The sequence below is a fragment of the Seriola lalandi genome, unplaced genomic scaffold (genome assembly GCF_002814215.2).
Source record: "Seriola lalandi dorsalis isolate HSWRI2012SDOR001 ecotype SW California unplaced genomic scaffold, Sedor1 jcf7180002054926, whole genome shotgun sequence".
In the NCBI taxonomy this organism is placed as follows: domain Eukaryota; kingdom Metazoa; phylum Chordata; class Actinopteri; order Carangiformes; family Carangidae; genus Seriola; species Seriola lalandi.
This window is the reverse complement of record NW_019525478.1, coordinates 893926-920987: the sequence shown is the minus strand read 5'-3', so window position 1 is coordinate 920987 and position 27062 is coordinate 893926. Positions and strand designations below refer to the sequence as shown.

At 41.5% G+C, this 27062-nt stretch overlaps 2 protein-coding genes across 2 annotated transcripts; both read left to right on the top strand.

Moving 5' to 3' along the window:
- The first annotated feature begins 589 nt into the window (after positions 1–589).
- Positions 590–10523, top strand: LOC111673768 (casein kinase I). Its single transcript, XM_023431632.2, has 11 exons — positions 590–801; positions 3535–3625; positions 3761–3871; positions 4215–4363; positions 5053–5281; positions 7070–7240; positions 7457–7605; positions 7738–7933; positions 8079–8218; positions 8378–8445; positions 8549–10523. The coding sequence occupies exons 2-10, from the start codon at positions 3550–3552 to the stop codon at positions 8408–8410; spliced, it is 1254 nt and encodes a 417-aa protein (XP_023287400.1). The 5' UTR covers positions 590–801; positions 3535–3549; the 3' UTR covers positions 8411–8445; positions 8549–10523.
- Positions 10524–10745: 222 nt separating this feature from the next.
- Positions 10746–25564, top strand: LOC111673767 (transmembrane protein 184B). The gene is made up of 9 exons (XM_023431631.2): positions 10746–11237; positions 13653–13886; positions 16571–16736; positions 19652–19742; positions 19856–19931; positions 20341–20432; positions 20650–20819; positions 21337–21531; positions 22690–25564. Exons 2-9 carry the CDS (start codon positions 13653–13655, stop codon positions 22917–22919), a joined length of 1254 nt encoding a protein of 417 aa, XP_023287399.1. The 5' UTR covers positions 10746–11237; the 3' UTR covers positions 22920–25564.
- The last annotated feature ends 1498 nt before the right edge of the window (positions 25565–27062 follow it).

The following is a 27062-nucleotide window of genomic DNA, read 5'->3' as shown; positions in this document are numbered from 1 at the left end:
TTCTGATATTAAAACTTGATATGTCTGTTACTGTACTGCATGATAAACATAAGCAACACACCCAGATTCACTTTGTAAACAGAATTATAACTCAAAAATAACAATTACAAACTTGATAATTAGTGAATATATATATATATATATATATTTTTTTTTTTTAAGTTTGCTTTTTTTCCCTCCTTTTTATTGAACATTGCACAAATACACATTTTTTGGACATCAGGTAATATCAAATATGCAAGTATACAAACACATACATACATGCATATACATATACACATACATTATACATATATATATATTTATATATATGTATGTGTGTGTGTGTGTGTACAGAGAAAAATATAATCAATCAAATAGAATACCCATCAAATGACATAAAATACAAAAAGTAGATGTAATAATGATAACAAATTTAAATAATTAAAAAAAAATCTATAAATCAAATACACAAATTAATCACCGGTCAATCATTTTATGGAGGAAGGAGCAGTTGCGTGTGACGTTTCTCTTTAGTGACTGTGCCCTGACATCCAGGGAATGACATCATCGACGTTGTGAACGGGCGTGTTGTTAAGTAACGAGAGGGGGAGACAGACTCGAGTGGAGAACGGCCGCTCGTGCTGCTGGAGCTTCTCAGGGACTATCAACAGGGAGTGCAACCGACAACAGAGCTAAGAGCTGGGGGTATGAAAGCCGTCAGAATCCGCTCCCATCCTCCTCTACCCAGGCCCCTGTCCGACTGACAACCATCGGATCAGAACCTCCGCCGAAGCAGCTATCGGACGAACCCAATATCGGGTGAGTGTTGGGTCGGGGAACCGGAGAAACCAAGGGGGAAAAGGGTCCTGATTCGGCCGAATTAGAGTCTCGTATTCACGGCTTACGGGAGAGGGGGAGGGGGCGAGTAGTAAGGACGGCTATCTACACAGGCTAGTCCGGTAACATGGGTGCGGTTGTAACTATAATACAAAATGTGTGGAAGTGCGATATAAACAACATATTTACAGCTTCTTTTAAATGTTTTAAAACACATTTATGGTGCAGTACGTATCACGGTTCGGTTAACGTTTCTCCACTAGCTTACTCTTAGCAGCTAACACTTTACTAACGTTAACGCTCGCGCTTGGTATTTATTTATTCTTACTAGCGTTACTACCGTCTGTAATTTATACAAAGGGGGGTTATTTTTTTCTGAACATTATAACTGTTAACAGATGCCATTTAAATTTAATATTATAGCAGATATTATGATCAAGTAACGTTAATCTTAATTGACTCGCGTCTCACCGAATTGCAACCAGGATATAAAAATGACAACCGGGACATCTGCCATTATATTACCCGAACAAAACGCATAATTAAATCATAGTTTAGTTGAGTTATTGTTATAATAAAGCTTGGGGGGGGGTTGGTGTCGAGTCTGTAACACACGAGTTGGCTGTGGAGTGACAGCTGAGTGCCTGAGGCGTAGCAGAGCTCAGGTTTTCATGTGATTGTGAAATCCTCGAGTCTCTGACACTTGTTTTTCTCTCGGACTTATTTTGTCACTTCCACACAGGAACCTTTTTCTGCACAAGTGCGTCTGAGTAATGTAAAGACGTACAGAATTACCACACTTTGGGACTTTCCTGACTCCAGAACCGACCCTACAGTTCTGTGCTGTAGCATTGCTTTAACCAATCCACTGTCTTTTAGGCGACTACTACCATAATAGCACATGTTGTTTTTTGTTTTTCCCCCAAGTGGAGTCTCTGACAGGCTGTTACCACCTGCTACTCTTTACACTGGCCAATTTTAAAACACAAATTTATACATTCTTCAAGTGTCATTCTCGTATTTGCAAATACAAAATCCTCCCTTTTAGTAAATCTTTTTTTTAGAAAGAACACATTAGGCCACTGAAAACCATATGGGCACAGTCTTTAGACAAGCAGTAATTAATCAATGGCGCGTACAGCACAGTGTGGCCCTCCCTAAATCAGGTTCCTGATGGCAGCACATGAGACAAACCTAACCCTTTATTAACCCAAATCCATCTGCCTCCGTCACATCGACCATGGCAGGCCGTCCTCTCATCAGCTACAGTTGACAAAGAGTTGCAGGGCCTGTGTTTTTAAAGTATTTTGGGTCAGTTGATGTTTTCACTTAAAATGAGACAAGTTGTAATTGTTTAACAAGATCAGATTATCCAAGATGAAAGACATAACTGTTGTTTCAGAACAGAGCTGGTGTCTTCAGCTGTAGTTTTTATTTATTCCACCGTTTACAGTCGAGCAAAGTAACTAATGTATGTTGAGATAAAGGCTGTTTTGGATGTAAGCAGCTTGAATACAGAGGACTAGTTCTGCAGATGTGATGACTGTTCTTGCTCGCTTGATTTGGCGCGCCCGCAAAACTGAGGTTGTCTGAGAACGCTTTGTTTTGAAATGTCTCTGAGTTGTCGTCATGTCGTCATGAGACTGTTTTTCATGTCTATAGAACACGTAGATTCAGGTCATTCAAAGTGTAACACAGGAAGCTGACACGGTTCATTTCATATATTTCCCTGGTGAATTGTCAACAGGGCACGTGACGTGAACTTGTTTGATAGATCAGAGCCTGACTAGAAGTGCTATTTGAAGACACAGCTGTGCTACATTTGGAACAAGGAGCCACTGTTACTATAAAGGGCACCGTTTGTTTACATGGTGTACCCAAAATTGCTGGTTAGGAAGTAAATCTCTTTGATAAATGCGCTGATGCATTCTCTGCAGCACTTTGCTTTCTGAAGTTCATTGCACAGAATTGTCTGAGGGCCTTGACACAGATAAAGTCAAGCCAGCGCTCCGCGGCTGCTCATGCCTTCCCTCCCTTGGCAGTGCCAGCGCAGAACAGTGGAGAGCTTAGTCTTGCTTTTGCAGTGGCTGCACAATGTGGCGTGGTAGGGGCGAGTGCTAAATAAATGATGATCCTGCTCCAGCGTCACGTGCAGTTCAGCTCAGAAGATACACTTCATTTCCTCGTGTGTGTGCATGTGCATGTGTGTGTGCTAAGTCGCAGTCCTGATGCAGCCGTCGATTCTGATCCACTCCTCTTCCAAGCAGCAACTAGCATGTCTGTGTAGCCTTCATTTTTGCTGTATTTCTTTCTCCTCCTTTCCCTGTGTTTGCTGGATCTCAATGCAACCACCTCCCCCTCCCAGCCACCCTACACATCTAATCGTGTGTTTCTGGAGGCCAGACAGCTGTTTGCTGATCAACTAGCCCTGCTTAGGCTACATTCTCACACAAACACGTGGTCAGTTCAGCATGTCTGCCACTGACGATCATCATGTGAGCAGCTGACTGGCTCTTGAGGATATCTTTTCATCTCATTCTACCGCTGAGGGAAAGTCCAGGAAACAGTCTTGTTATATTCAGTTGAGTTTTACTGCTCTATGATGTTTCAGAGTCGGTTGTGAGAGTAAAGAGGTGCAGCGCAGGCAAACCAGCCTGGTGTCATGTGTCATTTTGCCTTCCTCTAACCGTAGCTGTGCTTGTCTGTTTGTGACAGTGACGACTTGCAACCATGGAGCTGAGAGTGGGGAACAAGTACCGGCTTGGCCGAAAAATAGGGAGTGGTTCTTTTGGAGACATTTACCTTGGTAAGTGGAAATAGACAAAGTTTTTCTGTTTTTGCATGACTTACCCAACTTTCCATTTTATTCATCCATCACTGGCTCTTACATCTGTGGTTGTATTTTTATTTTTTATGTGTCTGTGTCTGTGTGTGTCCTCAGGTGCCAACATTGCCACCGGTGAGGAGGTAGCCATCAAGCTTGAATGTGTGAAGACCAAACATCCACAACTGCACATTGAAAGCAAGTTCTACAAGATGATGCAAGGAGGAGGTAAGAAGTGAACACAGCTTTGACATGCTCTGCAAGATTTTTCAACGCATTCCATATCAAATTTTTTTTGTCACAGATAATATTCTTGATGCAGATACCAGACTAAGCCTGCAGGAAATATGTGCAATGAATTCTTTCGACAAATGCCTGAAGGACTGTCATTTTCTCAACTTTTTAACATGTAATTCCATCTTAATTGAGTTGAGAATTCTATGTAATTATCTTGTGTAAAACTCACTTGGTTTAAAATATGATTTGTGTATCACATAATATTTGCTACATGCCAAACAATATCAATTGTGGCTGTGCCAGTAATAACAGGTTGAACAAACTTGTATTCTAGTTGGAATTCCTTCGATAAAGTGGTGTGGTGCCGAGGGAGACTACAACGTGATGGTAATGGAGCTGCTTGGTCCCAGCCTGGAGGACCTTTTCAACTTTTGCTCCCGGAAGTTCAGCCTGAAGACCGTCCTGCTTTTGGCAGACCAGATGGTATGTCCTGTCTCTGCATGAAGCTAGGGCGGTTATAGTTAGGGCAGTTTCACAGTCCCCTCACTTAAGATATCCCTATACGAAACTGCTCTGTTTATGAGCAGAATACAGAGATGTAGTATTTAAATCCTACTGGGTCATGTGCATGACCTGGATAACTTATTTGTTGGTGCAAGCTCATGTACATCAACATTGGACATGATCCCCCTAAGGCTTGCTTAAAGATTATGAATGTTTTGGTCTCCGCTCCTCTCGTGCATCCACTGTGCTGCAGAGTTCTGGCCTCTGCTTGGCCTGTCCTGGCCTAGATATTTCATTTCATGGATCTCTCTCTCAAGCACAACTCATCAAACCTTTTGTTCTAACTGCAGCCAAGTTGCTGTGTCAGTCCTCTATATGGGTGTTAGACTCTCCACTTAAAGCCTGGGGTCATCACCTTCTTGTCCGGTCTCCATATATCTTGTTGTCCTCCCTTGACCTCTCTGCTTTAGTTTGTTCAAGGTATTGATGCATTGAGTGCTCCTACTGCTGCTCGGTGAACTTAGAAAACTACACAAGGAAAGCTCTGACCTGACAGCATGTTCAATGTGACGATGTGAACTCGTGGCCATGTATTCATGCCTCCACCATGTTCTGTGTTGCAGAAACCTGACAGTTTGATCACTCTTTGTCTCACCTGTGCTCTGCAGATCAGTCGCATTGAGTACATCCACTCCAAGAATTTCATCCATCGGGATGTGAAGCCTGACAACTTCCTAATGGGGCTTGGCAAGAAGGGCAACCTGGTGTACATCATTGACTTCGGCCTGGCCAAAAAGTACCGTGATGCCCGCACACACCAGCACATCCCCTACAGGGAGAACAAGAACCTGACTGGCACGGCACGCTACGCCTCCATCAACACACATCTTGGAATTGGTAAGGTGGATCGCTGATGAAAACTGATTTGCCTACTGTTTTTTGATGGTGTGTGTGTGTGTGTGTGTGCATGTGGGGTACCAAGAACTGGTGTTAGATTAGATTGGATAAGGTTCCTCACAACACAGTACTGCAGTTACATGTTCTCAGGCAGTTCTGTTAGTACTAGAAAGCCCATATTAGACTTGTTGTGATTCGTGTTTGTTTACATTCTGTGTCTAGCCGCCATGCCACTGAGGTCCAAGTGTCTGAAAGTGGATAATCTAGACTAAAGCAGAAAGAAATACAACAGTCCTGCAGTCAAATGGAAAAGAAGTTATGAGATTTGTAACCGTTTGTTGGTGCCATGAGTGACAGGCAGCTCAAGTCGCGTGTCTTCTGCTTCATCAGGGTGACACGCTCGCTCCACTTTGACAGCCGCCTCTAAACGCCATGTTCAATGTGTGATGCATCGGAGCTGGCTTATGATGATATCATCAGCCAGCTAGTCATCAGTTGTCTCTAGAATCTTTACTTTAATCAGTCTTATCCCTTCCGTGGAAGAACATATGGATTTGTTTTTTGTTTTTGTTTTTTTTTTTAAATCTGTAGTCCTTACTGGTGCTCAACTAGCTCTACTCTGTTTGATCTTCGACGTTCCTCCTCTCTTTATCAGTCTTTTTGTTTATACACACCTTATCAGATTGTTTAGCGGATGCAAAGGAACAGAGCTCGCGACGGAGAAAACAAAGGAAATGCCAAGTGGGATAGAAAACAGGCCTGTGGTGGTGGTGGTGGTGGTGTTGTCATTTCAGTGTAATGTTCTATAAGACGTGCTGCAGAGCATTTTTATATGGCTAACCATTTAAACACATCCCCCTATCTCATTACAGTGTACTAGCTGAACAGTTGCAGACCCAGCAAGTTATTTATCTCTGATGTATTTGGGTTTTATAATATTGACTTTGGGTTAGATACTAACTGGAGGGACAAAGGTGAGAGTGACGGATGGTTCAGGACATGAGCTCAAGCTCTGAAGGGATACAACTGTCTCTGTTGTAATAGTTTAGCAGTTTTAGAAGTCAGTGTTTTAAGTGTTAAAGTATGAATGCACCAATTTGAATGTGAAACTTAATCAACCAGTAAGTGCTGTGATGTCCGTACCTTGGTTACACTTAAAATAGTGTTTTTATAAAAACAGCTGATGTTATTTTACCTCAAACAAGTTTCATTTCAAGTGTTGTCTGATTAACAGGCAACACAAGCTCCGCAGTAAGAAGTGCCACATTATTTATTTATGTCATCAGGAAATGAGCAGTCTGGATGAAATGCAAACCACACATCATGCAAAAAAATGACCTCAATACACTACCATTTACCCTTTCACACATCGATATTTGTAATTGGTAATATTGAATAGAATAGTTGAACCACATATATGGCTAAGCTAATTACATTTCTTTTAGTTTTCCATCTGTAATCATGTGGAGGAAAATAAATTGTGGCATATTCCCAGTTTACAAGATCACTACAACCCAGTATCACAAAAAGTCTGCTGAGTAGAACCCATAGGCCTTTTCATTTTTTGATGACATGAGCTGTATTTTATTCATCTGTTAATTGTGTCCATTACAAACCATTAAACCCTGTAACTTGCTATAATTCCTTAGAGACACATGGTTGAAGAAGTCAGGGGTTTTATCTGTAAACAAGGTCTGGGTCAATGGTCCTTTTGTTATGGAACTAAGTGGATATCCTTCAGCCTTTTCACTCACTCTCACATGAACTGTCCGTGCTTTCTGTCCACAGAGCAGTCCAGGCGTGACGACCTGGAGTCTCTCGGCTATGTGCTCATGTACTTCAACCTGGGCTCCCTCCCCTGGCAGGGCCTCAAGGCTGCGACCAAGAGACAGAAGTACGAACGAATCAGCGAGAAGAAAATGTCCACGCCCATCGAGGTTCTTTGCAAAGGATATCCTTGTAAGTGAAGTCTCTGTGTCGCCTCTGTGTACCGGGGCTGCAACACTCCCTGGGTTGTGACATTATCTGCAGCTGCTGTATTGGGTTTCCTCCGTATGGAATTGAACCCTAACAATGCACATGTTATCTAATTACAAAGTCAGCGTTTACTACCCATTCAGTGACGTTGTGTTTATGTGTAATCTGAGTTTGTCCTCATTACTGTTTCTCCTGCAGCTGAGTTCTCCACATACCTGAATTTTTGCCGTTCGCTCCGTTTCGATGACAAGCCAGACTACTCCTACCTACGACAGCTGTTCAGGAATCTGTTCCACCGACAGGGCTTCTCCTATGATTATGTCTTTGACTGGAACATGCTCAAATTTGTAAGTTTATGACAAAGTGTTTCTAACATATTATTTTTCTTTTTCATCACAGTGCTCATAAATCTCACAGCTTACAATATAGTACAGATCATTTAAAGGATAAGCTTTAATGTGGCTGTTCACATCCATCAGGGTGCCAGTCGGACAGCTGAGGACGGGGATCGGGAGAGGAGAACGGGAGATGAGAGGGATGAGCGGATCGGAGGAGCCCCCAGGGGGTCTGCATCGCGAGGCCTCCCGCCAGGTCCCAACCCTGGAGCTCCCAACAGAGTCAGGAACGGGCCAGAGCAGGCCATCTCTAACCCTGCCTCACGGATCCAGCAGTCTGGTGAGTTCTTGCTGAAGTCTCAAACTCCTGCTACCTGTCATTTCATAACAATATTCTGTTATTAAAAGACAGGTAGCTGATATTTTTTTCTTCTTGAATATCTGCATCAGATGAGGTCGGCTCTTAATTTTATGCATCATTTTAGGCAACACGTCGCCACGTGCAATTTCTCGTGCAGAGAGGGAGAGGAAGGTGAGCATGAGGCTCCACCGTGGGGCTCCTGCAAACGTATCGTCCTCTGACCTCACAGCCCGTCACGACCAGTCCAGAATTTCAACATCACAGGTGAGAAAACCCGCCTATGCTGGATGTGACTCAACTGTAGCTGTAAAGTTGGACTCACAAAGACAAGAGGAGTGGGTGATTTGGACTGAATTAATATTATGACAGCATTTTCTTTTTCAGCATTCTTCCTCTTGAGTCTAATTCTGTTTTGTTTTGCAGGTCAGCGTGCCGTTCGAGCACATGGGAAAGTAAACTTCTTTGGCTCTGCATGCACATGAAACTGACAGGTGAGGTCTAGTTTCACTCATTTCTTCACGTGCCGACTGCAGAAATACATCACCAGTACGTTGCTTTCTCTGCTGATAACTAACAATGTACTTGTTGTTGCAGGGCTGCAAGGTATATTCTTCGCTCCGGTTTGTTTTCCTTTTATTTTCTACCTGGTCTTATTTCAAGATAATTGCCAATGGACACGTGGATATTTGGAAAAGGACAGTACATTTTTAAAGGATCCAGGGAAGTACATGACAGCATCCAACATGCACTCTTTCATGAACCCTCTTTGCTGAACCCTGGATCACATAAAGCAAATGAAGGACAGTGCTACACCATTGTTACTCCATGGTTGCTCATACCTGCTCCCCTCTTCCTTGAAGCATTCCCTCAATACCTTCTGTCTGACAAATGTGAAGGAACTTTTGGCATCAAAGAAGCAAAAAGGTATCGGGGACACACGCATGTTTCTCCTCAAAGGTCAACTTTGTGATTGATATAGGCTTAGTAAAGATTTATCTTTTTCAGTTTTAACACAGCAAAAACAACTTTTCAGTGAATGTCGTCTCTTTTTATCTTTCATGAGGACGTCTTAGATTGGAGCTTGTTATGGGTTTTCTTTCTTTTGCGTTTTTGAAAGAAGTAACAGCTAAAAGATGAAGAGGTCAGTGGGGAGAGATAGGGGAGATGGTAGTGGACAAAAAGAAAGATAACTTTGAAAGGATAAGTAAGTGATGTTTTAGCTGTTGTAGAGTAATGTCTCTGGTGAAGTAGCAATTGGTCCCTGCTTGCCCTTCATCCATCTATGTCGTGATGATGTACTGTCCCTCAAAACTCAGCCACCAAAACCTCCACCGCCCTTATATTTTGCCTGTTTTTAAATTGTGTTTTTGTTCGATTTTAATGTGAGCGGGTAAGGTGAAGAATGACCATAGATATTGCAAAGACGCACTCCCAAGTCTTGAGGGAAGCTCCTCAGGAAATTCTCAGTGTATTTGACCAGAGACCATAGCTGCCCATTTTGGCTAACAAATAGTGGCTGCAATTTTTATGATACTTCTTAATGTTACCTTTTTTATTCTTTTGTTATTGGAGGTTATTGGGGAGTGGGGAGGCTCTGATAGGGATTACATTTGGGGGGTGGGGCATCCAATGATTTTTTTTTTTTTTTTTTTTTTTAAATGTTTACTTCACTGTAAATATTTTTTTTATTTTGATGTAAAGCCAAAATGTGGTTATTTGTTTTAAGATGTAAAGTAGAAAAATGCATACTAATGACTAAAATAGGGGCTGGGTTCAGAAGTTTAGCTATTAGTATTGTGGGATGGGCTACTGTTGCTTTGCCAGCTGGGTCATCCGACATTTTGTGTGTGTGTGTGTGTTTGTGTCTGTCTGTGTGTGTGTGTGTGTGTGTGTGTGTGTGTGTGCGTGCGTGCGTGCGCGCGCGTGCATGTGAGAGTGTGTGTGTGTGTGAGAGAAAGTGAAATGGTGAATCCCTGCTCAGAATACAAGATTCATGTTGTCTTTGTTTGTTTGTATGCAGATTGTTTTTATCATTGTTCTCTTAAGTATTTATGTTAAAACTATTTTTTATTTGTCAGAAATAACTTTCCTTTCTTTATTCTCTTATTTCTGTTCTCATTTCATTGTCCTATAACTTATTAGAATTATCTTTATCATTTATCATCTCTTTGTTCTTCTGTTACGCCTCAAAGGTTGTCTGTCCTACTCCATGTAATACATAGGGCTTTCAATATTCCTTCTGCAAAAATGATACACCAATAGTTTGATGTCACCTTTCAATTTTAACCTCCAGCAACCTTGATGATGTCATTCAGAAGAAAACAGCTGATGCAATTGCAGGGATGTGTAAATAGCAGTATACTGTGTGTAATTACCTTTGTACAGGCCACCATGACCCAGTGGCATTGTAACTGTCGGGTTGGGGATGGTATAGAAGAGGCTGTGGCAATGGGGATTTCACTTTATGTATTGTGTACTGATAGCTTGTACAGTTCTTTAACACACTTTATTTACAACAGTATTTGTGTATATTTTATGAAGTAATAAAAATGAATAACGTTGCTCACAACTTTTTGCTTCTTGCTTTTTGCTGTGTGAGTTCATAAACTATAAACTTCTTTTCTTTTTGTATTTGTTTTGGGTTTTTTTGTTTGTTTGTTTCGGGGGGGGGGTTCAAACACAACAGCATATGTAGTGCACTTCCCTGTACAAAGTTTACATCATGTTTAATGGCAGAGTACCTGAAAATTAAAACGACGTGACTGCGCATGCGCCAGGAGCGGAGTACTTACTGGCATCTGCTGCTGTCGGTACAGTGAACTGTTGGTGGTGATGTGGATGAAGTAACGGTATCTGGTTCATCAGCATTGGATGGGAAATGGCAAGATAATAATCGTTATTTGTCGTAGACTTTTTTAAAAAAAAAACATTGTAATTGTGTCGCTTCTTTAAATCGTGTTATATTTCTGTGTTTTGACTTTACGGGGAGAATCCACAGCAAGCTAGCGCCAGGCTAGGGAGGCTAGCTAACGTTAGCTAACAGCGCTCGGCGTAGTTACGGCTCAGCTGCCGACACTTTCCAGCTTTATAAAAAAAAAGAGACAGGTTTCCGGGCTTCAAACAACAATGCAGTGATCACATTAAGTGGCTGGCTGTCGTCTGAAGGTTAGCGCTTGGCCCAAATAACTTTTTTGAACTCCAGGAGGTTTGCGGTCGCCTTGAGATGATGAGCTAAATTGATGCTTGGATTCAAACCAGCGCTGATCAAACAACTGCAGCGGAGGTAAGTGAAGCAGCAGGATGGAGTCATGAACACTGAACAACGGCTTCCATTATTTTCTGTTTAGTGTGTTTTTCTTAATTCACAGCCGGTCTCAACGCACTATTAAAATCAGCTGAGGTAAATACCCCCCCCCCCCCAGCTGATTTTACATTACATATGATGTCACCCTTTCGCTAAAAAACGCAGCACGGCTTTGTGTGTACACAGTTAGAGAGGTTGAAAATGCTCTGTCGTTATTCTGAGTGATTTGTTACAGCTCAACTAAAACGAGTTGTGGTCAATGCTAAGTAGCCCAGTTGTTTTCACTGCCTCTGATTGAACACGACCTTAATGGCCTGATGCTTTTACAGTATGTGTGATGCAGCTCTCTTAGCCTGGGGACTTATGATGGTCTGTCACAAACACCGCTGATTCGATTGAGGTCAAAGTACAATGCATGTTTTGAAACCTGCCCACGGGTGTAGTGAACAGGATTGATGAGTTGCCTCTCTCTCTCTCTCTCTCTCTCTTGTCTGTGGCCCACTGGGAAGCACCGAGCCCTGTTGTTGTAGGTGTAGCTGAGGCTGGTGCTTGTGATCATCACCAGTGCGCCTGTATAATAAAAACAGACCTCACCCCATATTCATTTTTTTTTCTCAGAGAATACCTAGAACATTTTTATTATTATTTTTTAAATCTTTAATAAAGACAACCTGTTTTGACTCATTTACATACATCCATTCTTGCTTGGTTAATAAATAAAGATAATCCATTTTCTTACTTATCAGGCAATATGAGAAAAAGGTGCCATGGTAAATGGTAAGACCTTTACCTCAATATCAGTGTATGGTACATTACACAGCTGCTAAATAGTCTACTTGAAGTTGATCAAATCAAAATGCATGGTTATGTGGAGCTGGCTCCTGTATCAGAAATCAGTGTGAGATGTTTGGCTGAGTGATTGCTTTGTAGTAAATAAGAGAAAAGGAAACAAATTAGAACAGCTGATATCTTGCACAGTCTTTAATTACACCAATTTCAAAATGTGAAAAACAGTATATTCATATTGTAGCTATGTCTCCCTGGTAAGAGTCCATGTATGCAGAAAGTAGAATTTTTCTATGCTGTCCTAATTTGATTTTCTTGCAGTTTCCTTTTCTTAATAGTCAAGCATATTGTGACACGCTCACTGATGTGTTTCTAGTTTTTGTTAGCTGGCAAGCAGCGAGTTATCTGTGATCACGTTGAGTTCCAATATTGAACCTATATTTAGCTGGTACACAGGGGGAAGTGGGGGTGAAAGTCATTGTGAAATTAGTTTTCTGTGAATGATCAGATTATCGCCTTCCTGGTATCCACACCAAGACACTGACGCAGTTGAAGAGGTGGCAGTACTCAGAGATCTGCAGTGAGGTGGTGGGGGGTGGGGGTGGGGGGCATAAAGCGTAGTTTGGATGGTTTTGATGTTGCGAGATCCGGTTTGACCCGTACTGTTTTTATTTGTCCAAATCTGTGCAGCTTACTTATGTGTTACACACCACTTCTCTTATTTACACTTATTATAGGTCATTGTTGATACTTTGAGGAATGGGGGGGGGGTTTTCTAATGGGCGTGATATCTTCCCTTTCCACTGATGGGGCACAAAGCACTGACATAGCACATACCTAATAAAGACAACTCAGTTGGTTTCGCACCATTCAATTCCGCGCAGTTGGCTTTATGTTTAACAGTGGATATTGAGAAAAAGTGAAGCCCAAAATATGATACCTAAAGCCCCTCGGTGTCTCCAGTCTTTCCAATCTCTACCTCTGGATTTGTGGAAAGGTGTTTCACCACTCTGAAGAAATATGTTTGTGTTTAGCGCCGTTTCTAGCTGCACTACACGTCTTCCGGCCCTGAGGAAGGCACAGAGAAAAAGAAGGGGAGAAATTGGGTCAGCAGCCCTCAGCTCGTTGCTGTCAAACTGATTCGCTGTGTTTGACTGATTCAGCCCACCCCACCCCCACCCTCACCCACCCCACCACCGTGTGCTGGTGTTTGGTTTTTACACTCTTTATCAGCCTCTTCTCACCCACCTACCTTATTCCTCCTCTTTACACTCCCTCTGCCTTGATCTCCCTTCATCTGTCTGTCTGTGGTTAGACAGTGTAGATCTGTGCACTGTCCTACTTTGCTCTGTATCGTCTTCTGTTTTCTCATCCTAACATGGATGTTGGCTTGAGATTTAGGTCTTAGACTACGCAGGCCTTTTGCAATGCACTTACACATTTTTATTCAGGCTTTATAAAAGATATGAGTTCTCACTGCTGATTGTTACTGACCGATTGTTGCTTAAATAAGCATAGTACTGATTTAAAGTCTAAGCTAAATATGTCTGATTTACATAAAAAGCATCTTCACTGATGAAAACTGCTCTTTACCCTTTCTTCATACAGATGAGTCAACTTTGGCGGCGAGACATACCCCTGTCAGAGAGGTTGGGGAATGACTCTCCAGTCGGCTTCGCCCCGGGGTCCCCAGCCACTGTGGCCCCACAAGGATCCAACTCCTCCTTGGTACCAGAAGCCCCAGTGTTCACACAAGAAGAGCCAATTTTCCTCATGACCTCCACTGCCCAAACTATATCGGGTTTCTTTGTTTGGACAGCCCTTCTTATCACGTGTCACCAGGTAAGAAGATCCTGACATTTGGTGGATGCAGCTGGTCAGAGGATTGAAACTAAACCTATAACTTGAAGTTTTCAGGTTCTCTGTCCACAACTATGTTATGTTGTCCGCCAATACACATGTAGAAGAGAAGACATGACCTGGGAGGTGGAGTTAGAGTAAGACACCCCAGGTTTTTCCCTGGTACACCTAGTTGTCAATGCTTTGGTCTTATTGAATGAAAGAAGTGTTTTATTTACACTGCGCCAGTGTCAATCTGAATGCAGTCAAAGTATTGTTAAGCAAGATACTAAATCCCGATGTCCTTACTCATTACATGCCTCTCTGGATACAAACTTAATACAAAGTGTAACTGAGTGTTTGCATCTGTTTTCTAGCCTAGAAGTGAGAGGACTGGAACAAAACCTAAATGTGGCACATGGTCTGTCAGCTCTACCCACTGTTCCCCCTATTTTTCTTTAACCTTCGTGTAGTGAAGGTGGCTGCTCTGAGAACGAATGGCTCCTTTTCCACAAGCTCCTGTTAAGCCAAGGCTTTTTATTTGTACATGCAAACACCAGACACATGCATGCACAGGTGTTGTGTCCTGCGGGGAGACGGCTTCCTTTAGCAATAACCAATTACATGAGGCTATTTATGTTTGATACATATTTGGTGTTTGTGTGAAATGTAAGCAAAGAAAAACTGTTGTTTTTTTATTAACCCACCTCTTATGAATGACAAACGCTGGAATGATAATACTGTTTTTAGATAGATAGTAGTTTAACACATGAGTAATAGGGCTTCTTACCTAAAGTTTGCCTTTCTTAGATAGCCACAAGCATCAAGCTCAAGAGTTTGATTTGAGTTTTTCTTTTATTATCTGGGCATTTGTGTCTTCTTTTGGTAGCTTGACAGCGGAGAGATGATAGGAACTGATTGGAAAGGGGGAGATCGGGTTGTTTCAGATGTTTGAGTTCATGGTGGGCGCCCGCAACCCAAAGGCCACCAGGGAGTTTGATTGACTGAAGTTGTTTATGCGTCTGAAACACACCCAGCATGGGATAAACACATCAGGTAGTCTAGCTGTAGGGGAAGAGCGGGAAGACCTTAGTGAGCACTTCCTGAACTGCTGCTTGTCTGTTTTTGTTTTTTAGCTTCTTGTGTAATATCAACAATGATGTTTAAAATCTCTACAGAATGGAAATGTTAAGTGTTAGCGATGCAGTACAGTGGATACGTGCTGTTTGTCCTGTTTGTGTTGGTTCATCAGGCCTCAGGTTAATGATTGCTCTTCCATTGTCTGCTGCTGCTCTTAACGTACACGGTTGAAGAAGAGCCTCCTGTCACTCTGGCAACAGGTGCTCAACGACGACATCATCAAAGACCAGGGAATGGGTGTGTGTATGTGTGTGTGTGTGTGTGTATATGTGTGCATGCAGAGGAGGGTAACCTAGCAACAAGCCCTGTGAGCAAAGTGCACTATCTTGCTTGGTGTGTTGTGTTGTCACCCACTGTTTGTTATTTCACCCAAGGTGTGTGTCTGTTTGCCGTCCAGGAAAGGTGATAGGTGGGGCATTGTGTGAGTGGAAAGGAGCCGGATGGTGCAGACAGAGGTGCTGCTGACAAAGGCCCACCCTGTCCTTCCTGCCGTCTGCTGCTCTGAATAGGAGTTTTAAAAGCCCCAGTGTCAATTACCTGAAACAACCCCAATGTCATTGTACGCACACAACACACACCTTGCAGTCACACACGACTCAGGCAAATGTGTACTGGCTGTATTGTGACCTGTACAGGCAGACTAAAGCCTGGTGAGGACACACATGCAGGTTTCATGAGGTAGCAGTTAGTGTCTGCAAACCCATTTATTATCTGAGCTGTGGTTTCACACACACATTCTTTTTTAGGTAGTTTTTAATTTGAACTTGTGCAAAACAGTGTGGGACACTGCATCACAGTTGGTGCTCTCTGATTAAATAAACAGGTCACTTGTTGGAAACGTTGAAAATGCAGAAAATGTTTTTCTGTGCGTCTGTATAAGAATAGATGTTCTCATGTGAATGTGTATATGCACCTATGACTGTGTTTCAGTGCATAGTCTTGTCTGTCTCTCCCTCCTTTCTTGGATTATTTAATTTCACATTTTAGCTTACGCAGTGTTCCTAGAATGAGCAGCTCCATCGCAAAACCAGAGTCCCAGTGAGTCAATATGAGGCCATGAAGGAAAAATGTTCCAGCTGCTGCCTTAGCAACTTTTGGACAGCTGATGTAGACGAGGAAAAAGTTAGGTGAAAAGTTCAAACCTGCTGTTTTAAATCTACTGGACAATTGTGGGTCAGAAACAGCAGCTACATTCAGTCACCATCCACACACATGGACGTATAATTATCACCAACCGGAACAGTGTTTGATGTCTGCAGACATCGCAGCTTCACGCTCTGGCAGTGACTCATTTCTGCACCAAATTTGTGACAGAATCATAAAAAGATCACAGAATTAATATAAATAGTAGCAGTAAGTAAATGATGGTTAAAGCATGTAAGTGTAGGCACTCTGTTATTTAATCTTTGCACGCTTCTGGTCAGATAATTGTGTCTTTTATGGGAATATTGTGAAAATCATGTTCTTGCATATCTGACGTTATCGCTTCTTTATTTTTCTTTCTTTCTTTTATTTTTCTCACCTCTTCTTTCTCTGTTCTTTTTAAGATCTACATGCACCTACGTTACTACAGCTCTCCAAATGAACAGAGGCACATAGTTCGGATCCTCTTCATAGTCCCCATCTACGCCTTCGACTCTTGGCTCAGCCTCCTTTTCTTCACCAATGAGGAGTATTACGTGTACTTTGACACGGTGCGAGATTGCTACGAAGGTGAGTGGATAGAGGAACACGGTGCAATGAACTGGTACACTAGCATTTTCTGCTGCAGTCTGTATTGTATGCCGCCATATTTGACGGTCACACTGCAGCCGGGTGTTCACCACAGTGTTGACCACAGTGTTGAGAGTGTTCCAGTGTGTGTCTTTTGATTCCCAGTAGAAACCAGGGTGTGAGAATTTATGTGTGGTGATACCCCAGTGGCAGATGGCCTTTGCAGTGTCTTCATTTAAAAAGGTTGCCATCTTTGTTCTCATGTCTCTGCGGCCTGTTGGGATTGCAGGGGAGGGGGAGACCTGTTACCTAGCAACTGTATGAAAACGAGCAAATCCTTGGGAAGACTTTTTTAAAAGCCGTCTCATTTGTGAACAGATAAACCACAACGTTGCTCTTTGTCCCACCAGCCTGTAATCAGGATTCCTGCGGGTCATTAAAAGTAGGAAAATAAGGTCTGAAAATGTCTTTTATTTACCATAAATTTATTATAGGTATTACATTTGTAGATAGTGTGTTTAAGACTGGCAGAAAAAACAAAGCCAATAATAATAATGATGGTGTTGCTGTTTCATGTCACTTGTTCCACTTTTACAGACACACATTTACACACACATTTTCTCCACGGGTCGACAGGGAGGGGCTGTAAGGTATATAAGGTATATAAGAACAGATGCTATTTTCCCTCCAATTACTTAAAAATTCATCTCAAATTCTGTCGTAGGATTTAGAAAATATTAAGCAATGATAGGAAGTAATAGTTATTTCTACCAACATGCAAAATGAATGGTGTGGTTCTTTAATACATGTGCTGCTGCAGGTGTTTAGATCTGAATTTTCTACTCCGCCTCTATTTTAAAACATTGTTTACAGGAGAGCAAAAACAAAAGTGAGAAATCATTTCCACATGGTTCGGTCTTAATTTTAATTTATTGAGGTCTTGATTTGAAGTGATTTAGATTTTTAAAATGGTGCAGGAATGAATGACTTGGGGGGGTTTGAACTGTTGGTTTAATACTCAGTTTGAGGGCCTTGGATCCAGAACTTGTGATGGTCACTGTTTTCGTGCATATCATCTAATGAATGAATAGCACATTAAAGGTAAATGTTATTGTTCTTGAGTAAAGGACAGTATTGACTTGGAGGATCTATATCAATGAGACATTTATGCGTTGTTGCTCTTATTGTTAACACTTCAGGATATTTATACTCCCAGAATGCATGTTCAGATTATTGTCATCTTTCATACTGCCGGTCCTTTTGGGGCTAAAAGCAGCGGCAGAACATTTTAGAGTGAAAAAAGTCCAGTGTCAGTAATAATGCTACATTAACAAAGCCGGCACCGTGCTGACTGTGTTCTGGCAGGGGTTGTCACTCAGTGTGCTACTTTTAAACTCAGCCACTTTCAACAGAAAAGAGAGCTGAGGCATTGGGGAGCTGGTGTGTGTGGGTTACCCTCAAATTAGCCTGAGAACAGCAGACGAGAAAACATTCTGCTCAGAGACACATTACTGGGATCAGTGTGCAGTCCAGTCTGGTTCATTTCAATTATATGTTGCTTCTCTGCTAAATAGCCAATATATTATTAACCAGTACACAACATATACTGTAACTGTCTGCCTGTCATACTGCCTGTATGTGAGAAGGATGGGTTTCAGAGTTGAGAGCAGGTATGTCTGTATCATCGCATCCATGAATAGACACCATCCATGACAGATTTGTTCAGCTCTGGTCTCATGACATGAGTTTGCAGTGGAATTAATGCGCAGGAATTAAATCTAGATTTGTCAGGTTAGTGCTAAAACAACTGGTGTCGCTGGCTGCATTGATTATGTATCAGATAGAATAGAAGGGATTAGGGAAACGCCTGGTGTAGCTTCACATTCAGGCTCATGATGCTGAGGAAGAAAAACACACAAAACATCACATCAATTCAATCAAACTTTATTTGTATGGCACTTTTCAAACAGGTTAGTGCAGTTCAAAGTGCTTCACAGATGACTGATACGCTAAAAGGAAAAGGAAAAATCAAGTAACAAAAGCCGACAATGAGATACAATAATAGATTTAAAAAGCTTTAATAACAAGCAAAGAAAAGTGAATAAAGTAGGTAAAATATAATAAAATACATTAATAAAAGAATAGGACAAATAGAATAAAATACAATTTTGAACATAATTGCAATAAAAAAAAAAGTAAATAAAATAAAGTGACTAATGACTAAAACTATATTTAATGAAAAGCCAGGCTGAAGAAGTAAGTTTCGAGTCTCAGGTCCTGTTGGAAACTGTTCCATCGGCTCGGGGCATAAAAGCTGAAAACTGCCCCGCTGAAGGTTTTTGTACTGGAGGACCTGAGATGCAGCGCTGGTTCGTAAACCTTAAGCCTGACGTGACATGTCTCCTGGTGCGACACCATGAAGTGCTTTAAAAACAAGTTAAAGAATTTTGAAATCTATACAGAAGCTGACCTTGATGCCTTACTGTCAATGTGTTTGCTTCACTTGTCTTACGTGACCCTCTTGTGTGACATGACCGTGAGCTTTCCTCAGTAATGTTTCCACAGGCGTCCCATGATCCCTCAGCACCAGAGAGCTACTGTACACCATATAATTACACCACCTCACTCACAACCATTACCCCGTCATTTCCAGGCCTGCTGATGGGGATGACTCACCTTTCTGCCTCGAAACGGAAAGCTCAGCAGCTCTGAAAGAAAGAATCAGCAAAACATAACTGTAATCATGACCGAGTGTTAACAACACTTGTGTGTATAACTAAAACTGAATCGCCGTAATTAAACCACAGCCGTCGTGCATCAATATGTTATTGGAAACATCCAGGGTTTTCAAGTGTCTGTGTGATTTTACAAATACCAGCGGTCACCTTAAAAACAGTAACATGTTTTTCCTGCAGCCTTTGTCATCTACAACTTCCTGAGCCTGTGTTATGAGTATCTGGGAGGAGAGAGTGCCATCATGGCTGAGATCAGAGGGAAACCTATCGAGTAAGTCCCGTTTGTTCTCATCATCCCTGTTTTTCTCGTTCTATTCATATGGTTCAAATAGCCTGCATACCTGTCCATCTGTCTGACCTGTATGAACCTGCTCTTCACTGTAGGTCCAGCTGTGTGTACGGGACCTGTTGTCTGTGGGGGAAAACCTACTCCATTGGTTTCCTCAGGTTTTGCAAACAGGTACCAAACACCCTCTTTGCCCGTTTTGCCGTACATTGCGTAATATCGCTCACATGCCGGTGTCACTTTGTTTTAGTGTTGAGATTCACAGAAAGACTGTCCACACCAGTTCTACAGCACGTTGGATCATACAAATACAACACAGATCACTTTGCTGTTAACCACTGGCAGCCATTTTATTCATTACCATATAGTATGACAGGGATCCACTTGCCTCCACTCATTGATTTAATGTTGATATCATTAGTGTTGCTAGTCACTGAAAACTGGTTGTTGTCAGAAGCTTTATACTCGATTTATAGAATTAGTAAAGACTGCCGTACCTATGAGTCAAACTATCATTTCTTCTGACGTACTCATTGTCTTTTCCTCCTCCGCCTCCCGACCTGTCTCACTCTTGCCTCCTCAGGCAACTCTCCAGTTCTGTGTGGTGAAACCCCTGATGGCAGTGATCACCGTCATTCTTCAGGCCTTTGGGAAATACAGAGATGGAGACTTTAAGTACGTTTGAGCTCTGAGCGGTGACTCCTCGTGTTCTGACTCGCTGTGTTGCGTCACGGACCGACACCAGCCAAAAGTCTTTAGAGTCCAACCTTCTGAATGCAGAATATTCGTATCTTTAGACGAGTGATCGTTTTCAAAAAGATATAAATTCAAGTCTCCTGTTTATCTCTACTGTGCAGTGTGGTCATTACACTGACATGCCTCTCTCCTCCAGTGTTGCTAGTGGCTACCTGTACGTGACCATCATCTACAACATCTCCGTCAGTCTGTCGCTCTACGCTCTCTTCCTCTTCTACTTCGCCACGCGTGAACTGCTCGTCCCATACAGCCCCGTGCTCAAGTTCTTCATGGTCAAGTCGGTCATCTTCCTCTCCTTCTGGCAGGGTAAGAAAGAAGTACACGTGGCCATCTATTTATTTTGTCCAGCAGCTTCTGGCATGTTTTTTTTTATTGTTTACATTTGAAGTGTATTTCCAAAGGATTTACTCCTTAAGTGAAATATTCTAGTGGCTGCAACCAGATTACAGAGTGTAATTAAGAGACAGTTTTGCTTCCTTTATGAATTCATTTGTTTTCTCAGCGTGGTGTTTTCGCAGCTGCAATTTGTGTGTTTTATTTGTTGGGTTGTGGGCTATGATGCTGCATCGCTGTGCCAGAAATAAACCCAGAAGAAGAGGGTGAAACGTGTCCTGTAACCTCATCACTTACTGAGTTTTACTTCACATCCGCTTCCTTTTGTGGCCCGAGTCTGTCGTCACTTCTTGTGGCAGCGGGTTTTAATTTTAATTTCCTCCTTCCGCAAATTGCACAGGAAAAATGTGGCTGAAAACTTCCTTTGTGTAATTCCTGTGTGTGTGTGATTTCTATTTTTTCTCACTCTGGCTCTCTCTGTGTGATTCAGGGATGCTGCTGGCCATCCTGGAGAAGTGCGGAGCCATCCCTCAGATCAGCTCTGCTGACTTCTCAGTGGGCGAAGGAACAGTTGCTGCCGGTTACCAAAACTTCATCATCTGCATCGAGATGTTCTTTGCTGCTGTCGCTCTGCGCCATGCCTTTACTTACAAAGTCTACATGGATAAAAGACTGGACTCATACGGTAAAGGAAGTGCATGTTTGGGGTATTAAGAAGCCGGTGTCGTTCATCTTGGTTTGAGGTCGGAGAAGTAAAGATAAATGTGTGGATAATGACTAATGAATGAAAATGAATAGTTTGCCTGTTTGTGAGATTAATTTAATGTTCTATCTAATCTTGATGTGTAATTCACACAGGGCTCTTGATACAGTCTGATTTCTACAGTCTCTGATCTGACCTCACTCTTTGTGTCCCACCCTTTACTTTGATTCCTATCTTTATCACGCTCTTAAATATCTTTAAATATTTCTCTTTTCATCTGCTCTGTTTTTCTGCTCCTTCATTTTCATCTTGACTTTCTTATTGTCTCCCTTTTCTCCTTTTTCTCTCTTCTTCCCTGCGCTGCACTGAAAGGCTCATTTCCTATCTATGGACAGTACGGTAGGTCTGACGTTAGCTGTCTTTCGTCTGTATCTGCCCCAGTCCTGTATATTACAGTGCTTTTTATTTGCTTTTCTGTGTTTTCATTGTGCTCATATGTTCAGTACTGTCAAGTCCAGCATGAATTCCATTGATACATTTAGATTCGTGCGTATTTTGCTGTCTCGTCTCCGTCTCTCATTTTGTCGTCAGTGAATTCAGCCCTTGAACATTTTGCCTTTTTGTTTCTCCTGGAATAATTTAGTTTAGTTTATGTTCTCTACTCAGGGTCAGGAGTCTCCTCCTGTTCTCTCTCTCCTCTTCCGTCAAACATGCCTCTGCTTGCTAGAAGCAGGAAAACATTTGTGTGTAAAAAAAAAAGAAAATGTGCGTGCTAAGAACTGAGGCAATGCAAATTAGTAACAGAAAGTGATGTTAAATCTTCACTGTCCAGGTCCAGCTGTATTAGTTTATTGTTTAACAATAAATGTTAGAATTAGCATCCATCTTGACCTCCAGAAATATCTTACTACCCTCTGTTATATAATTCATAGGGAACAGATTTATTTCTTACATGCTTCTGATTACATTTTGCAAAAGTGTATTTTTTTTATCCAACACTTGAAATATTTATTTAGAAAATTCACTTGACAACTGGATGGAATCTTAGTTTCTGTCGTTTCATTTCATTTCATCCTTCCCTCCCTCGCCTTCCACCTTGCTCCGTGTCTCTTTATTAATATCTCACCTTCCCGTTTGCAGGTCGCTGCGCCCCAATGAAGAGCATCTCCAGCAGCCTGAAGGAGACCATGAATCCCGGGGACATGGTCCAGGATGCCATACATAACTTCTCCCCAGCTTATCAGCAGTACACCCAGCAGTCCACGCTGGACCGGAGCGGGGGGCCACCGCTCTCCCGCAGCCACAGTAACCTCAGCACTCGCGGGGACAACGAAAAGACCCTGCTGCTCAGCTCTGACGACGAGTTCTGAGACTCAGACGTGCACTCAGGTCATTTCACCCCCCCGGTAGCCCATATTCAATTTCTAGCAGCTGTGTGACAAATCAGATCTTTCGTTTCACCCTGAGCACGGAAGATCAGATTCTGTTTTTGGGGTTTTCTTTTTCACATTTAGACATTGCGGTTAGCAGACTGCAGGGAGGTGTTTTACAAGGAAAAGAGGAAATGAGAGGAGACAGAGGGAGCATGAAGAGGACGGACGTGTTGTTTACAAATAAAGTTAGGGTGAAGGGAGGTCGGGAGCGTTTATGATAAAGGCCATTACTGACAGAAATACAATATCTACATTCATCCATTGATCCATGACTATGGATCAGTACAAATAACCGTGCCTGCATCCAGCATCCTTATGCTGCACTTTAGACACCATGGCAAAAAAACAAAAAACCCCATCAGATGTAAAATGTACACAAGTGCCATCCTCTTCTGAAAAACATGGCCTCCTTCGTTCTTTAGCTTTTATATTGATTCTTAATACAGACTCCTCCTCTCCCCTCTGCCAACTCTGCCTCTTACTGCAACGTTGCCAAATAGAGGGAGCTTCAGTTAATGAGACACTGTCTTCAGATGTAGAGCTGATTTATAGTCAAGAAAACTAAGGAGCCTTTGTATTGCAGGGCTTCATTTTAATATATAAGAATTTAATCGCAAATATTTTTTTTATTTAAACGTTGTATGACCTTGAAGGTATAACTCATTTAAAGACTAGTGTGTTGGAAAATTGTTATTCCAGAAATGTTATAAATCTTCTGTGTATGTTTTGATTTTTTGTTGGGGATTCATATGAACAAGTGAATCATGAGCGTAACAGTGTGACTGCGGCTGATGGCCACGGCTTGAGCTCCTCCCACATTGTTATTGTTTGTGGAGCTCGGAGAGAACAGCTGTAGCAGAGACATTAGTGTGGGCAGAGGGACTGACGGAAGGACAACACCCACACACAGATTACAGATTACTGAAGAAGCAACACTTCCCCGCAGACCCGGCCCAGCTGTGACCTGCTGTGGACTGTATTCCCGTAATTAAGGGCATTACAGGCAGCACAGATCAGGCCTGCCTCTGCTGGTACAGTTTGTAACGGCATCACTGCCGGAGGAGTCATGAGTCAGGACATAGGTCACTACAGACAAATAAGGATGTCAGTGCAAACAAGGCTTTAAATCTGACTGTACTCACATCCTGAATAGAAACACTTGGGCATTAAAAGCTGGTTTGCAAGAGGGACAGAATGTTTTGTTACAGTGAGAAAATATATATGTTAAAGTGGCAATCTCAAAGATTTTCATTAAAATAGGTCAGTTTGAATCTATCGCTGAATGAGTTTTCTGAACTGAGTGTCTGGTGAGACTCACCCGCCAAATCACAAGGAACGCAAGTCACTAACACAGTGTAGTTTAGAAACAAACCTGTAATTGCCGTGTATGGCCATAGGTGTCGCCAAAGATAACGAAACAGATCTTCAAGCTAGCGGCTTCAAAGGGACACTGAAGCAGAAAACACTGATCCATGTTGGTGAAGCAGGGAGCGGAAAAACTTTTGGGCTTGCCTGCCATCCTCCTGTCCCTCTTCTGTTATCTTTTTCCAAAAGATAATACAAAGTGTATTTGAGCTGATTGTTCATACTGTCATCAGCTAAGGTTTAATATGCGTTTTCGCAGCAGCCGGCATTGCAGTTGCTTGTGGTTGTGGTATTAAATATTTAATGGCAGAGCACAGTGGTGTAAAAGCTGAGTAGATCCTTTGGACACATGACATAAGGCCCAACGCTGCCTTTTAAATGTGCGCTAAGCATTTTTTGTTTATGTTGAGAGCAGAATCCAAACAGGTGTAACTCGAGTCGACTGACTGCAGGTGAACATAGTGCAGCACAGTCTTTATGCGCGATGAATGCAGTCAGGATGATCTTTAACATCTTCGTAAAGAGAAAAATCGTATTTCATTAGAATAAATGTCACTTCAGACCTATATTCTAATGAAATATAGGTCTATGGTATTTGTAAATTTTTGAATCCACCATTAGTGGATGTAAAAGTTGGTTTCCGGCTGTAGCTGCTAACCCGTATCCTTTCCAACCACCTCCTGCACTCAATAATTAACGCATCTCGTTATCCATGTCTCTGCTGAGCCTGCAGTGATTCAGTTAGAGGCAAAAGTTGAGTGAATTTATTCTATTAATTTAACATTAACTTAGTGGTATTGAAAAAGTGACATTCACTGCCTTACACTTTGCCCCGAGGCAACAGCATATCAGACTCGAGCCTCTTGATTCAAAACACTATCAAATGATAATTTTGATACTATGTGATTTAAGCGCTGGATGTGAATTGTAAAGCTGAATATTTTAAATTGGGAAATATTATACCAGAAAGGAAAGAATGTTGTAAATAGTTAATCTAAGCACTGCGAAACATTCATGGTGATGACTGTAATGGCATTGCTTGGTATAGTGCTTTGTTTTAATATTTTTGTGTTTTTAATATTTTAATTTTCATATATTCTCCTGATTTATTTCTGTTGCATACTTTTTAATTTGTATATTGGTAATATCTCATGTTTTGATGCTATAATGGTTTCTGTTGGTGTTGAAAAGGAAATAAAAGACAAAATGGAAACATATCTACCACGTTTTTGTTAGTCAGCTTTCACACTTGTAAACACCACTGTCACAACAATATGTAATAGTTTGTGACACTGTAAAATGATTGTGCTATTTTAAAGTACACTTTAGAAATAGGTCAGAGTGACCAGAAAAGTAGAAACCCCTGTTGTCAGCAGTGGTAGAAAGTAAGAGCCTTTGTTCAAGTACTTTGCTTACAGTGGTATGAAAAAGTTTAGGCACCCCTGACAATTTCCATTATTTTCATTTATAAATCATTGCGTGTTTGGATCAGCAATTTCATTTTGATCAATCAAATAACTGATGAACACAGCAATATTTCAGTAGTGAAATTAGGTTTATTAGATTAACAGAAAATGTGCAATAAAACAAAATTAGACAGGTGCATAAATTTGGGCACCCCAACAGAAAAATCACATCAATATTCATAATATTCAGATGATGTTGTAGGTCTTTGGAGGTGGTCCGTGGGTTGTCTTGGACCGTTCTCACCATCCTTCGCCTCTCCGATATTTTTCTTGGCCTGCCACTTCTGGCCTTAACAAGAACTGTGCCTGTGGTCTTCCATTTCCTCACTATGTTCCTCACAGTGGAAAGTGACATCTGAAATCTTTGAGATAGCTTTTTGTAGCCTTCCCCTAAACCATAATGTTGAACAATCTTTGTTATCAGATCATTTGAGAGTTGTTTTGAGGCCCCCATGTTGCCGCTCTTCAGAGGAGAGTCAAAGAGAAGAGCAACTTGCAACGAGCCACCTTAAATACCTTTTCTCATGATTGGATGCACCTGTCTATGAAGTTCAAGGCTTAATGATCTCACCAAACCAATTTTGTGTTCCAATTAATCAGTGCTAAGTAGTTACAGGTATTCAAATCAAAAAAAAGACAAGGGTTCCCAAATTTTTGCACAGCCTATTTTTCATGTTTGATTTAATTTCATACAACTGAATATTGCTACACTAAAAATCTCTGTCTGGAAAATACCCCAGTACTCAGCTTTTATTAGAAAATGAATGGCATGCCACTGTGATCATTTTCTGTGAAGATGGAGTAAATTATTATGCAGCCTCAGAGGGGTGCCTAAGCTTTTTCATACCACTGTATATTTATAGCATCGTGACAGTTACAGCTGCCAGTTACTATGCAGGCTTAGATTTTGGAAATCTGTCATTGGCATACGAGATATGATGCACATTGAAGTGTCAATTAAATAACGTGTCAATGAATTACACGATTTACAAAGGATCATAATGTATACAGTTATATGATTGGTAAATCTTGATATTAGTCAAAATCATATTCACTTTTCAATATAACTTATTCATAAATACATCAACAAATAAAGTGGTATGCAGTAAAGACAGTTAAGAATATATATGTTAGAAAATGTGTAAAGCTGTGTTTTTCTACAAAGTGGTAAATGTTAAGAAATAAATACATAAAATACATAATGTAGCTCAAATACATAAAGGATTGAGACCTAGAGGTGTCAATCATC

What these genes read in the sequence shown, in the direction of transcription:
- LOC111673768 (XM_023431632.2), top strand. Translation starts at nt 3,550, where the DNA reads ATGGAGCTGAGAGTGGGGAACAAGTACCGGCTTGGCCGAAAAATAGGG. An exon ending in TGCTTTTGGCAGACCAGATG is followed by an intron (nt 4,364 to 5,052) that starts GTATGTCCTGTC and finishes TGTGCTCTGCAG; the next exon opens with ATCAGTCGCATTGAGTACAT. An exon ending in TCTTTGCAAAGGATATCCTT is followed by an intron (nt 7,241 to 7,456) that starts GTAAGTGAAGTC and finishes TTTCTCCTGCAG; the next exon opens with CTGAGTTCTCCACATACCTG.
- LOC111673767 (XM_023431631.2), top strand. Translation starts at nt 13,653, where the DNA reads ATGAGTCAACTTTGGCGGCGAGACATACCCCTGTCAGAGAGGTTGGGG. An exon ending in GGTGCGAGATTGCTACGAAG is followed by an intron (nt 16,737 to 19,651) that starts GTGAGTGGATAG and finishes TTTTTCCTGCAG; the next exon opens with CCTTTGTCATCTACAACTTC. An exon ending in TCCTCAGGTTTTGCAAACAG is followed by an intron (nt 19,932 to 20,340) that starts GTACCAAACACC and finishes TTGCCTCCTCAG; the next exon opens with GCAACTCTCCAGTTCTGTGT.